The sequence below is a fragment of the Remersonia thermophila genome, chromosome 6, assembly GCF_042764415.1.
Source record: "Remersonia thermophila strain ATCC 22073 chromosome 6, whole genome shotgun sequence".
In the NCBI taxonomy this organism is placed as follows: Eukaryota; Fungi; Ascomycota; class Sordariomycetes; order Sordariales; family Chaetomiaceae; genus Remersonia; species Remersonia thermophila.
In genome coordinates this window covers 387,216-401,390 of record NC_092222.1, presented here as the reverse complement: position 1 = coordinate 401,390, position 14,175 = coordinate 387,216, and the positions used below count along the sequence as shown (strand labels likewise).

Here is a 14,175-nt window from a genome sequence, read left to right as displayed (position 1 = left end):
TCTGTTTTCCTAGACGTGGAAAGCTCGTTTGAGCTTGTTCGTGTGATGGGAGTCGTTGCTTCATGCCCTCCTCCTCTTCCTCCTCCTCCTCCTCCTCCTCGGCCGAACCGACTTGGCTCGGATTCTCTCTTCTTGGACGGGCCACGATCTCTGGCAGAACCTCCGGAATTATGTCCTTCCCGTCACTCCTTGGTTTCTGATCATCATTGCCCTCGGCCGCGTGCTGGATGCCTGCCCCCTACATACTCGTTCTCCCGTTTCTGTGTTCTGCTTTGTGCCGGCCCCCGTGTCCCCTCCTCCTCCTCCTCCTTGGCCAGCCGCCTCTCAGCTCACTCTCCGTGCCAGCCACGGACCCCCTTGAGGCTTCTCGTCTCTCTGGGATGTGCTTTTGCGAACAGGCCATGGTCATCAAGAGTTGCGGAACATGGTCTCATCCACAGGGAGATCATGGCTCTTCTCTCCCCGTGCTGCCCACGCCCCTTTCGACCTCCATCCTCCCGTTGGGCATGCTCTTCCCTGCAGGTCCTCTTCATCCCGGACCGCCGGCCTCCGCCAAGGGACGGCTGCTCGGAATCCGCTTCCGCAGTTGTCGACAGCCTTTCGTATTGATACCGTCGCGACGGCATCGCGGACCCTCGCGGACCCTCGAACCGGCCACTCACGGCGCGGCGAGGGGCGAGGGGCGAGGGCTGAGAGCTGCTAGCCCTAGCCCTCACCCACGACGGTTTTTTTTCTTCTTCTTCTTGAGGGCTTCTGCGAGGTTTGGGTTAGAACTTTGCCTGGACTTCTGCGGCCTTTCTTTTTCCTCCTCCTCCGCGGACTTTCTTCCTTACCTCTCCGCCAACCTTTCCTCTGCCACACCTGGCGTCTCTTTTGTCTCTTCTGTCTCTCTCTTGACTCTCCGCTGTGCGAGCTTCCAGCCCTGAATGAAAACAAGCATGGCTGGAGAAATGACTCTTGGCCGCATTGGCTTCGGCCAGAACGACGACGACAACCCCAGGGCCGTCAGGAGCCCCGGCGGCGGTGCTCCCCTCTGGGGCTGGGCCTCGGATGAGGAGTCGGGCACCGAGGGTTATGTTGACGATAACGACAATGACGACGACGACGATGACGACGACGATGATGATGATGACATCAAGTCCACCAACGAGGGCACCGTTGCCGGTTCTTCCAATTACAACATCATGGGCGACGACGCTTCCACCTCTGGGTCGCCGGTCCACGTGGATGACAGCGGCCTTGCCGAGAGCACCGTGGTCGTGGAGGATGGTCTTGGGAGTTCCTCGGCCCTCAAGTTGCCGCCGGCCTTGACGTCCAAGGCCAAGCGCAGGGCAAAGACAAAGAAGACGGTTCCCGCCAACTCGGCGCTGCGCGAGGTGTCGAAAGTCTGGGCCCGCTCGGCCGACTCGGCAAGCAAGCAAAACAAGCACGACAGCATTTGGACCAACGATTTCCCGACCATCCAGCTCGCCGTTCCAACGGATGCTCCTCCGCCGGGCTTCTTCCCTCCCAACGTGGTCCTTACGAGCGCTCCTTTTTCTCTTCCCATCGGGCCCGCTGCCGCCTCGGTTCCTCCTTTGCTTCCCCCTCTCCAAATCCCCATCGACGTCAACGCAGGGTTTCTGCCCTACTTGTTTCCTGTCGGCATTGACGACGACGACGACGACGACGACGACAACAACAACAACAAGAACAAGATGAATCCCAACGCGGCCATGGAGGAGAACCTCCATCCCGCGCAAAAGGTAATGAAGTCGACGACATGTCCCCTGTTCCATCTCTCTCTCTTTCTCTCTCTCTCTTTCTTTCATTCTTCTTCTTTCCCTTCTTGCCGTCCCTCCTCTCGAGGCTAACCGGCCTGTCGCCGCCGCCAGACCCATCGAGACCAGAGCGTCAAGCTCCAGGGCCGCCTCTGGGGCCTTCGTCAAGGCCTCTACGCGCAGCCCGACGTTTCCAACGAGTTCCTGACCGCTTTCGACTACGACGTCCAGGAGCTCATGGACAACACGGTGCGCATGAACCGGACCGTCGACATGATGGCCGAGGAGCTCAAGAAGTCGGCCTTGGGCTACGAGCAGCGCATCACGGCGCGCAACGACAAGATCCGCGAGCTTGAGCACGATCTCCAGCAGTGGCAGAACCGACATGAGAACTCGGAGAGGACCGTTGCGAGCATGCTCAATCGGAGCGAGGAGGACATGAGGACGATCCAGGTAGGCAGATGGAGATCGTTGGTCGGATCGGCCGGAGGTGAGCACAAGATGCTAACCGACTGGATGAATCATTCTAGTTCCTCAAGGAGCAGCTTCGTCAGAGCGAGGTCGCGCGTGCGGTAAGCTTCGGTCATTGCTCTTTGTTCTTGATTTTGTGTTCTTTCTCTTTCGCGTTCTCATCCGTTGGTTTTGATGTTTCATGCTCCTATTCTTCTTTCTCTCTCTCTCTCTCTCTCTCTCTCTCTCTCCGTTCATCTGACTGTCTGTATCTTCCGTTTGCCATCATCTCTTTCTCCCGGTCCGTCTAACGAGGCCGCGCAGATTCTCCAGGACCAGGTCAACGGAAAGCGAAACCTGTGGATGAACGTGCACACCGACCCTAAGGAGCGCGCCGCCGCCATGGAAACGCTCCGCTCCTCTCCGGGCCTCACGGCGGCGCCGACCCAGACGTCGAGCTCGCCCGACAAGGGCCCCAACAGCGCGCAGTCGGTTAACCCCCCCTCGACCATCGACCGTGCGCTGGCCAACGTGAGCGCGGCCCGGCTGAGCCTGAACCCCGCGTTGGGCGCCCTCCGGTCGCCGCTCCGCGGCATCCCTCCGTCCCGCTCGGGCCCGGCCATGTACCGGATCCCGGCCAGGCGCCATTCCAACGGCACCACGATCGTCCAGCCTGCCGGCCTTGTCGAAGCCCCCGGCCGGCCGTCGTCCCGGCCGTCGACCGGCGCGCGGCGCACCCCGAGGCCCGCGACCACCACCGATGCGGGCAGCCCCATCGCCATCGAGAACCGCCGCGTCCTGCCGACCTCCATCGTCCGCGAGAACCTCGAGGGCGAGGACCTCGAGTGGGCCGAGACCTTCCAGACCCTCTTTGCCCTCACGTACGGCTACTGCGTCCACTTCTTCGGGACCGCGCCGGCGCTCCGGTCCGACTGGAAGACCCACGTCGTCTCCGAGGGCAGCCAGGGGCTGTGGAACCGCATCTGCGCCATCTGCCACCGCGCCAGCGACCGCAGCTACGGCGACAGCGCGCAGCGCGTCTGCGGCGACGACGAGATGCGCCCGTACCTGGTCCAGCGCCTCATGGTCGAGCACATCCTGCGGAGCGTCTGCAACACGGAGGGCTGGAAGGGGTTTTCCCAGGAGGCCGACGCCGCGTTCGACGAGGTCGACGGCGCGCTGGCCGAGGTGGACAGTAAGTGGATGCGATGCACCGCACCGGCGGAGATGCTTTTTTGGTTGGCGCGCAAGAAAGCAACCCACGACGCTGACAAGAAACGTCTCCCCCTCTTTTTGCCGCCGCCGCAGGTTCCAAGCCCCACGAGCGCCAGGTCCTCATCGACCGCCGCACCGACCTGGTCAAGCAGATCCTCGCCTCGGACGAGATCGAGTCGTACGTCGCCCTCAAGAAGAACGAGTGCCGCCGCGACCTCACGAGCATCGTCGCGCCCTTCGTGGACAAGAGGTCCAAGAGGAGCAACGACGCCTACGACGACATGCGCCTCATCATCTCGGACGCCCGCGACCTGTCCGCGCGCATGATGGCCTCGGGCATGACCTTCGAGTACGAGTGGCCCCAGGTCGGCCTGCGCTACTACGCCACCTCGTACGAGCCCGTCAACAGCGACCTCGGCCGCGCCCGCCTCCAGGAGGAGCACTGGCGCATCAAGATGTGCGCGACCCCCGCCGTGACCGTCCGCGACGACCGCGGCATGGTCATCAAGACGACGAACCTGCTGCAGCCCGGCGTGCTGGTGTATCGTCCTGCCTTTTAAGAGGTCGGCCGCCGGCCGTTCCGGCCCTCCTGGCCGGGCCGGAGGGAGCGTCTGTTTTGTCGCGCGGCATCTCTCTCTATCTGCCTCTGCGGACCCAGCGACAAATGAAGGTATAAAAGAAAGGAAAACACGACAACCACCTTACAAAGGAAGAGAGAGCTCCCTGGGAGCCTGAGGGATATATGACCGAAGGGGAATGTTCCCTGAACCATGTTCTGTACCTTTTTTTTTTTTTTTCTTTGCTTTCCTGAATGGAGGATTCATCTCGACGACGAAACATGTAGAGTAGATACCCTAGGTCCACATATGGCGAAGCGACACGGACACTGGTACGGCTTGGAGGAGAGGTCGGGATTGTCCGCGCCTATGGCCAAGAGGCAGAGAGAGAAGAACAGACGTGAAAGCTTTGCGAAATGCTTGTTTGTCAAGAAACGTCCCGGTGCTTCGGCGCAAGGTCTATTCTTCTGTTAACTAGCGTGCTACCGTCCCGGCCGCCAACGCCACGGCCGCCACCACGACGGCCACGGCTCCCAGCCCAACCACCCACGGGCCCAGCCCCTTGCCTCCGGGCCCCTTCTTTTCCCGGGCCTCGATCATGCCCTCAAAGATGGCGTCCAGCCTCTCGGCCATCAGCCCGACGTCAAACTTGTCCCTCACCCTCTCCCTCCCGGCGCGGCCCATGCGCTCGCGCTCCTCCTCCCTCCCCACGTCGCCGACGACGCGCTCCATGACGCGCGTCCACTCGTCGACGCGGTCCACGCTCCGCAGCCAGCCCGTGACGCCGTCGACCACCGTCTCGGTCGGCCCGCCGCTGTCGGCCGCCAGCACGGGGACCCCGCGCGCCATGGCCTCGAGCGGGACGATGCCAAAGTGCTCGCCGGGGGGCGTGTAGACGAGCAGGCGGGCGCCGCGGAGCAGGCTCTCCTTGAGCAGGCCGGGGGCGCTCAGGAGGAAGAGCACGTCGCAGGCGTCGGGCGCGAGGGCCAGGGCCGAGGGGAGGGTCGAGGCCGTCTTGGCGCGCAGGCCCAGCTCCGCCTCGCACAGGGCGACGAGCTCGGCGTGGTGGGCCACGTTCTCGCGCACGCGCGGGTCGTACCCGCCCGCGAGCACGAGGCGGGCGCGGGCGCGGCGCTCCGGCGGCAGGCCGGCGAAGGCGCGGAGGGCGAGGGCGAGGTTCTTTTTCCGCTCGAAGCGGTTGATGGAGAGGAGGAGGGCGTGCGTCTTGGACCAGGGGTGGGGGTCGATCTGGATCGTCTTTTTCTTGTCGCCCTCCTCCCGTCCGCTCTCGGCGGCAGCAGCGGCGGCGGTGGTATCGATGCAAGGGTACACGACGTGCATCGGCTTCTCGCGGGCCAAGCCGGGCCACGTCTCGGCGACGATGCCCCTCGTGAAGCGCGAGTTGACGGCGACGGCGTCGGCGTGGCCCATGCTCCACCCTTCGAGGGCGTCAAACACGGCGCGGTACGCCCTCTTGAGCCATCCCCGCCGGCTCTGCACCAGCAGCAGGTCCGGGAAGTGGCAGTAGAAAAACACGGGCACCCGCCCGCCCGTCAGGGCCCGCAGCAGGGGCAGGCCCGCGCTGAGCTGGTCCGCAAACACCACGTCCGGCGGCCCGAGCTCGCGGAGCTCCCCGGACCACAGCGCCACGTGCAGGAGCAGGTGGACCTGCCGCAGGATGGCGCACAGGATGGCGAACCGGCCTCCCAGGAGGGTCGGCGGGACGAGCCAGCCGCCGCGCACGCGCACGTCGAGGGTGCCGTCGCGCGCCTCGTCGAAGCAGTGCTGAGGGTCGCAGTGGCTCGTGAAGATGACGACGCGGTGGCCGCGGTTCTGGAGCCCCACGGCGGCGTCGATGACGAGGCGCTCGGCGCCGCCGATGCCCAGATCGGGATGGAGAAAGACGATGGTCTTTTTCTTTTTCTTGGGGGAGGGCTGGGTGTTGGAGCCGGCCATGGTGGTGGGAAAGGGGAGCGCCGAGCTCCAGCGGTGGGAGGGATAGGATGATGAGCTGAAGCTAGATGTTTGGGTATTGTTGTGGGTTGTTGTGAATGTCCAAGGAGGTCCGTAGAAGGAAAAACAAAAAAAGAGAAAAAGCCTGGCTATCGCCCCCGTCCAGGTACCACCTATGTGTGGTGTGTGTATGTGTGTGTTGGAGATGAGCGAGGTGAAGTTGAAGGTGTAACGTCACTCGGTTGTAGTTCTGCTTTATTACAGCATGAAAGGCCAAGTCTAGCAGTTTCTACGTGGTAATAATTCCCTTGGTGTGTTTGATACGTACAACAATACCATAGTTACTACTAATACTGCGTAGCCATGAGTGGGTCATTACCATGCTTACGCCAAATCTTACGCTATCTTCCATACGACCTGGCAGACCAAGAAAGCAACCTTGGGCAAAGTTGGCTCTTTCAACAGTTACTACGCTATATCTGTGCAGCTTGTCATGGCTTTGGGTCCGAGGATGTTCGTTGGGGTGATCCAATCACGCACAAATGTTATGTGGATGGGATAGGACAGGCCTGGATGGGCTGGGATAGCATCACCTTGAACAAACACGACGAGAACTCGCTGCTCCAACCTTCAACACCGCCACACACAGCACGCATGGTCACAATCAAACACATCAAGCACACAAGGAGCAGAGAGAAGGGGCCAAAAAAATACACAAAAAGAATCACCACCAAAAAAAAACCCAAACGCTGTCCTCTCTTGTATTCATTCACAACCCCAACAACATCCCCTCCAAAAAAATAGTAACTCCTTCCTCCTCCTCATCCTTCCTCCTCTCCATCATGCTCTCATGTAGTATGTACGTACCGATGATGGCCCTCCCATCTGACTGGTCTCTTCATGCCCAATGCCCGTCCAATGTTCCCCATCCCAACCCAACCCAGCGAAACCAACCAACCAACCCCATCCAATGCAAAAAAATAAATAAATACCATGTAGCACAAAAATAATGCCTTCATGGCACAAGAAACAACACGGCGGCGATAAAAATACTCCAACACCATTCACGCCAGGCTCAAACACACCAGGAACCCTATCCTCTCGCGAGCCTTCATGTTCCTCGTCTTCTTCTCGTTCTTCTAACAATGTTCCTCGCCGTCTACCGTCGCCTTCTTCGCCGTCTCCGTGCTCCCGATGCTAGCATTCGTGTCCCTCCTGCGCACGCCCATCACCCCGAGCCGCTCCCCCGCCTGCTGATGCTGGTTCTGGTTCTGGTGCTGCGGCGCTGCAGCATCCTTCAGCGCCTGCCGAGCAGGTGACGGTGACGACACAACCGAAGGCCGCTTCTTGCGCCTCGCCATCGTCAGCCCCTCATCGCTGTCGCTGTCGCTCTCGGTATCATTCCCCGAGTCGAGGTTGCGGTGATGATAATGACGGGGCGATGGCTGCTGTTGCTGTTGCTGCTCGGCGCGGCCCCGCGAGGGTCGCCTGCCGTGAGACATGGCGGCCCGGCCACCGGGGGGGCTCCGATGGCTCCCGCCGTCCAGCCTCACCGGCACGGCGCCCTCGGGCACCTCGTGAGCGTCCAGCGGGAACCCCGAGATGGGCTCCTTCGCAAACGCCGGCGGGGTCAGCGACTCGGTGGTATCGATGACGGAGGGGCGGCAGGCGACGGTCAGGCCCGGGTCGCCGAGGAAGTCGCCTTCCGGGTCGGCCGACACGGAGCTTGCGCCGCTGAGCAGGGCCGGCAGCGACGGGTCCGACTGGAAGACGGACGACATGCGGTCCGTCACCTCTTTGGTCATCTGCTTGTTGAGGCCGTAGATGGGGCTGGTCGATTCGCTCGGGCTGGTCAGCGGCGTCATGAACCCGCCCATCGACGCCGAGCTCGACGATTTGCCCGTGGCGATCGTCTCGCCCCGAGACAGGGGCATGGGGGTGTCCGACTCATCGCCCGGCGATGGCGGACGCTGAACGGGCGCCCGTTCTACGGGCTCGGGCGTCGACGGCTTCCGAGGGCTTGGTTCGGGGGCGCTGCTGCACGATTCTCCCTCGTGCAGGGCGGATGGCGGCGGCTTCCCCCGAGACGCGGGACGGGCAACCTCCCTGCGCATCTCGGGGTCGGATGGGAGCTGGTTGGGTTGGGGGCTCGAGAGAGGCCCGGACGCGGTGGGTGCCGGAGACGCGGGGCGCACGGTCCCCGGCGCGACGGCCGTGCCGAGCGACGCGATCGCCTCGGCACGCTTGTCGCTGCTCGCAAAGAGCCCGCGGTCGACGGACTGGGCTCGACCCAGCTCGTCGGCCGTCGACTTCACGTCGCGGGCTTTCCTGGAATCTTCCGACGAGCCGTCCAAGAGCGGGGGCGAAGGAAACGCTCTTGTCGTCTCGACCGGAGGAGGAGTGAGGGGGAGAAAGGAGCTCGTCGCGGATCGGGCGTGTCCGTAGCGCGAGTTGGTGCGGTGCGGCGAGTGCGAGGACCGACGAAAAAACCGGTCCTCCCTCCCGGTGAGCGCCGTGAAGAGCTCGAGCGGCCTGCGCGAGCTGTGTCCGCCGCTGTGCCCGCCGTGCGCCGGCGGCGACGGCTCCGGCAGAACGGGAGGGGTCGAGGGTGGCCGTTGCAGGGCCGGCTGCGGCCCGAGCTCCGGGCTGGCCAGCACGCTATGCGTGAGGGGGTGGTGGTGGTGTCCGCCCGATGATGGCGGCTGTTGCTGTTGCTGCTGCTGCTGCTGCTGCTGCTGATGCTGATGCTGCAACGCGCTCGAGAAGAAATCGTCGGGACGCAGGCTGCGCCGGCGCGCCTCGCGTAGATGCGGCGTGATCAGGCCCAAGATGGGGCTTTCGCCCGCCGAGCTCGCGGCGCTGCTAGCGGCGCGCCTCCTTGACGAGGTGCTCTCGCCGCGGTCGCCGCCGCGTGGGTGCATGACCTTGCCGGCCAGCTTCTTGACCACCGACTTGGCGCGGTCGAAGACGCTGCTCAGAGGGACGACGGCGTAGGCCATGTCCTTCTCGTCCACCTGGATCTTCTTGCCCGACGTCCTCCGCGACGGGTCCGTTTCGTTGAGCCACGCCTCGGGATCGACGCCCTCCATGACCCACGGGTGCCGCTTGACCTCGCGCAGGCGGATCCGCTGCTCGGGGTCCTTGGTGAGCATCCGCCTCAGCAGGTCCTGCAGCTCGGGCGGCACCTCCTCGTAGGCGAGCTCGTCGTCGTCGCGGTACGGCGGCCCGTTCATCCGCGTGTACAGCGACTTCTCGCTGGGCTTGGTGGACGGGTCGACGGGGCGCAGGCGGCGGTCCGGGATGAACACGTCCTCGTTGGCGATCTTGCGGAACATCTGCCACTCGTCCTCGGCGAGGAAAGGCAAGCGCGCGTAGATGAGGCAGTAGAGGGTGACGCCCAGCGACCACACGTCGATCTGCTCCGTGATCTTGGGGGGCTTGCCGCGGGGCTCGTCGAAGAGGTCGGTGGCGCAGAGCTCGGGGGCGAAGAAGGCGGGGGTGCCGACCGTCTTGGCGAGCTCGAGGTCGTTGTCAAAGTCGCGGGCCTCCGACTCGGAGACGGTGTCGTAGGGCTCGCCGTCGCGGACGGGGCGGCCAAAGTACGACACGCCAAAGTCGGCAATCTTGGCGCGCTTGTCCTTGGTCCACAGCAGGTTGGCCGGCTTGATGTCCCGGTGCACGACGCCTTCATAATGCAGGTACTCCAAGCCCAGGACCGTGTCGCGGAACGTGATCCTCGCCTGCTCCATGGTGAAGCAGGGCACGTACGAGTAGTCGTCGACGTAGGGGTCGTGCACCTTGTTGAAGTCAAACGACGACATGTGCGACACGAGCGAGTCGGCCATGCTGGGCGAGCGGCCTCGGAGGATGAGGTCTTCGATGTCGGCGCCCGGGGGCGCCGCGCCGTCGGGCGCCGAGGTGCTCGGCTTGACGGGCACCGCGCCAGGCGTTGCCAGGTCGTCCTCGTGCTCCTCCCCCGCCAGGCCGAGCGCCTGGCCTGGCCCCGCGTTCCTAAACAGCGAGGTGACCGAGTGCGCCCGCGAGGGGGCCCGCGAGGTATCGCGCGAGATGGCCGGGGAGCTCGTGTCGGAGAGGGCCGGGCGGATGGCCGCCATGGCCAGGTCGTCGCGGCCGAGGGAGCCGACGTGCGAGTCGAGCTCCTCGTCGTCGGCGGGGCCGTACTCGAGGCTCCAGTAGTCGGCCGACGCCCGTTGCGCCTGGGCCCTCATCCTCGCCTTCTGGGCGTCGCGGGCGGCCTGGCGCTGCAGGATGAGGCGCTCGAGACGCTCCTCCTCCGGGGTGGCCTTGCGGCCGCCCATCTCGCGCTCGACGCGGCGACGCTCGTACTCGCAGATGTGGGGCAGACCCTTTTTCCGCCAGACCACCTCGCCGAGCTCGACGTGCTCGAGGACCATGTAGATCTTTTTGAGCTCGGGATCGTCGATGACCTCGAGGAGCGCGACCACGTTGGGGTGACGGATCTTTTTGAGGATGGCAATCTCGCGCTTGCTCTTGTCCTGGGTCGACATGGCCGTCACCTTGCCGAGGCGCCGCTTCTTGGAGAACCGAGGGATAATCTTGATGGCGACGAACTCGCCCGTGTTGATATCCTTGGCCAGCTTCACCTTGCCATGCATGCCGCGGCCGAGCTCCTCGATGATCTCGTAGTTGTTGATGAGTTTCCTGCCGGTGGTGTAATCGTGCTCGACGTTGGCCTTGTGCGTCCTGGATAGGATGTTAGCAACGGGGGAGGGGAGAGAGAGCGAGAGAGGGTAGGAGAGAGAGGAGGAGGACGAGTCCACATACTCGCGAACCTTGCGGTCCTGCAGCGGGTGGAGATAGGGGCTGCCGAGGCCGGCCGGAGTCACCGTCTCGGAGCTGGCTTGGAACGGGGTCGGGCGGTTCGGGCTAAAGAGCCCCGGGGACGACACCGGAGTGCTGCTGGCTGTGCGGAGGGGGCCATGCTGCAGCTGGTTCGGATGAGGCGGCAAGATGGCGTGGAGGCGGGGATGCGAGGGCCGGCGGAACGGCTGTCGATGCGACGGAGGGTCCATGCTGTTGTTGTTGCTGATGATGATGATGATGCTGGCGAGCAATTCGGAGGGCGACCCTCATGCTGAGCAGCTCCGTTTCGCGGGGGGTGGTTGTTTGGTATTACGCCTCAATCCAGAGGGGGGGGGGGGGGGGAGGAGGAGGAGGAGGGGGGTCGGAGTCGGGATGAACGTCGCAAAGTTGTCGACGATTAGATACAACGGAGTTTCGTTCAGATGACCATGGCGTCGTTGAACAAACCAAAAGGGGGGGAAGAGGAACAAGAAGAAAACCCAGGGAGGAAAGAGAAGAAGCGAACCCGAACAAAAAAAGAAGAAGGACAAAGAAAGGAAAAAATGGAAGGGTTGAGAGTTGAAGCAGCGGTGATGGCAATCTCGAGAGCTACGGAGGACAGGAACGAGGGGAGGGAAAAACGGGTTGACGTTTGGGGGAAATGGCGACTGGATATGGTGGAAGGGCAAAAAAGCCCAGGGTCAGCAGCGAAGTGGCCTGGTGTGTGGTCTGCTTTCTGGCGGTGCGGCGGACGGACAGGGTAAAAAGAGGTCAGCGTCTTGCCTTTCTTGCCTGACGGGACCTGGGAAACAACACCCCCCTCCCCCCCCCCCCCTGTACGGGCGAAAAGTCAAGGTAGCGTGTAGTTACTTGGTACACAGTAGCTAGCGTATGTACACAGTACTAGTAAGGTAGCCGGCCGTGCAAGAGAGGCAAAGGCCGGTCGAGTCGATGCAGGGTTTTTGGTCCGAGCCGGCTGCGGTTTCTCGCCATCCGTGCAGCCAGTGCAGCCAGTGCAGCCAGTGCAGCCAGTGCAGCCAGTGCAGCCAGGTCCGTAGCGGGCTGATGGACCTGCTTTCGCTGCGGCGGCGTCGGCGAGGGTCGCATCCCCGTCGCATCCCCGGCACCGTGCGCTTGCGCCGTCTCGAGACTGTGTACTTGTACATACATTTCACTCCTGCAGCGTTTCCGGAGCGGGACGGCGGCTGCGCTAAACCCAGCACGGCAATGACGAACTCCCCACCGCGCAGCGGCCATGCGCTCGAGCTTGCAGCTTTTGTCCTTGGGGCCCTTTTCCATGGTTTCCCGACAGGATGAAGAAAGAAGAATACGCCAAATCCCCACGAATCTCTTCGAAGGGGGGGGGGAGGGGAGGGCCTTGTGGTGCGCTCTTCCATCGCTGCCCGCTCGAATTGGCCCACCTGGCCGTCGACCTTGGGAAAGCCGCCGCGTGCTTACGGTGTACGGTGTAGGCACGGAGGACGGCGGATGGCGGACGGCGGATAGCGGACGGCGGCGGACGGGGGGGCCTCGCTCGGCTTCAGGTTCCCTTTCCCCAGGACCTTGCTCCATGGATAGCCCCTCCCCCTCTTCGGGATCCCTCGGGGCTTCTGACAAAGGAAACGTCGCATACGCATCAAAACCCTCCTTGATGTCATCGGCATCGGAGACGGGATTGCATTCATCAATCGATTTCCCAGGCATTCCATCCCCTCGTCGGCGCCGGTTGGGCTTTGCCGGTGGTGGTTTCTTTTTGTCTGTCCTTCCATGGGAGGTTGGTGGTGCCTGCGTGTGCAGGCCATCTTCAGGACATACTGTGTAATATTACTCCAGTCCAATCTGCAGGCCCCGGCCTCTGCAAGAAGCGACATCGGTCGTAATCGCCCGGGGTGCACCATACGCCCTGGAACGTAATTTTGCACAGTGCCAAACACCTCCTTGACGCCGCTGGCGTCGCATCAATGAATCGCCAAGCCTCGAGACGAAGTGGGGCGCGTCGGATAGAACCCAAGAAAAGACGGCTCGGGCTGCCCTTATCGCCTTACCCTTGCCAGGGCAGCGATTGGCGGCCGGGGGCTGGGTGGGGTAACCCCTCTTGCTGCTTGGAGGGTGGCTTGCCGGCGAGTCGTGTTGTCAAAGCTGGTGAAGAACCCTCCTCCCACCCCCCCCCCTTCTCGCTCATCCAACCATCCATCAGCCCACCGATCCAGGTTGTGTTCACACCGACCGGAGATCATGGGGAAAGAAGCAAAAAACGAACATCAAGGGAGGCTCCTGCGGACGGCTCTGTCCGCTTAGGGAGGGGGGGCGGGGAGAAGGCGATCGATCGTCTGGGGGTTTGGTTCTCTCTCTGTCTCTCTCTCTCTCACACATACACATATGTACATACTGTGTACACGCACACACACACACACACACAGAGAGAGAGAGAGGGAGAGCGGAGGTTTCCGTCCATCCAATGGAACGGATCCTATGCAGGAATGCCTTCGTCGTCGTGTGGGCTCAAGTGGATTCCCAACCAACGGCTTGCCCTGCTCATGCTACCGCGGATGTGCCCACGGGCATTGAGAGCGGCCGGCCAGGTTGCCGCGGTTGAACTTTTCCCGCGTCGCATCCCCCCCAACGTGCAGCTCAACGTACCGTCTTGGAGCTCGAGACGGACGATATCGCAGGGGTGCGCGCCATGGTACGCAGTACAACAAAAACCCTCAAAAGCCGAGTAACACAGATCGCCAGCCTGATGGACGGCTCTGCGACGTAAGTCCCTACCTGACGGAGCAACCTCGATGGCAATTTGCCACCTCAACGCAAACGCCTCAACGCCCCGGGGGGCGAGCTTCCAAGTTGGACCGCCGTCGGGTACGTGAACACCGTGTAAGCCCCGGGACGGGGGGAGGGGACTGGTCGGGTCCCCTGAGGCGGAAGGGCGGCCGGTGTCGTGGAAGGCTGTCGCAGGGCTACGTTCCATCTTCATCACACCCTGCGGGTTCTACGTGGGCCGGCAAAACGCGATGCCTAATCACATCGTCTCTTCCTGGGTCCCCGTCCACGTCGTCTTCCCTGGGATCGTTCGGCCATCGACAAACGAGACAGCGGCCCGGCAAGACGGCCAGCGCCCGGAGTTTGCCTTGCAACAATTCGTCGCAGCGAGTCAGCTCCCGAGCCGAAACCTCATAATCGCCATCGACGATCGTGGCCCCATTGATGGGCTGTCTGCCCATCATAAAAATTCCCCCTTTGGATCGCTTGGGAGGTCGCAGATTGCCACGAGAGAGGTTGCGTGGTGGCCCGGAGATGGACGTACCTATCTCGGATTTCCTCAACGGGAATGGCCTCGCTTGCTGCTCCAGCTTGCATGCCGAAACGGCGTTTCTGGGTTTCTTCCCCCCTCGCCTATGTAGGCACGATTATCGCAT

The 14,175-nt window shown here is 62.8% G+C and overlaps 3 protein-coding genes across 3 annotated transcripts; 1 reads left to right on the top strand and 2 right to left on the bottom strand.

The window, feature by feature from the left end:
* Positions 1-926: 926 nt before the first annotated feature.
* On the top strand, positions 927-3,985 carry VTJ83DRAFT_6291 (uncharacterized protein; the record flags this gene model as incomplete). The annotated part of the gene is made up of 5 exons (XM_071012986.1): positions 927-1,745; positions 1,875-2,213; positions 2,291-2,332; positions 2,535-3,405; positions 3,519-3,985. 5 exons carry the CDS (start codon positions 927-929, stop codon positions 3,983-3,985), a joined length of 2,538 nt encoding a protein of 845 aa, XP_070863918.1.
* Positions 3,986-4,456: 471 nt separating this feature from the next.
* VTJ83DRAFT_6290 (uncharacterized protein) lies at positions 4,457-5,938 on the bottom strand (the record flags this gene model as incomplete). The annotated part of the gene is made up of 1 exon (XM_071012985.1): positions 4,457-5,938. The coding sequence occupies one exon, from the start codon at positions 5,936-5,938 to the stop codon at positions 4,457-4,459; it is 1,482 nt and encodes a 493-aa protein (XP_070863917.1).
* A 1,136-nt stretch (positions 5,939-7,074) lies between these two features.
* On the bottom strand, positions 7,075-10,989 carry VTJ83DRAFT_6289 (uncharacterized protein; the record flags this gene model as incomplete). The annotated part of the gene is made up of 2 exons (XM_071012983.1): positions 7,075-10,660; positions 10,742-10,989. The coding sequence occupies 2 exons, from the start codon at positions 10,987-10,989 to the stop codon at positions 7,075-7,077; spliced, it is 3,834 nt and encodes a 1,277-aa protein (XP_070863916.1).
* Positions 10,990-14,175: the final 3,186 nt, after the last annotated feature.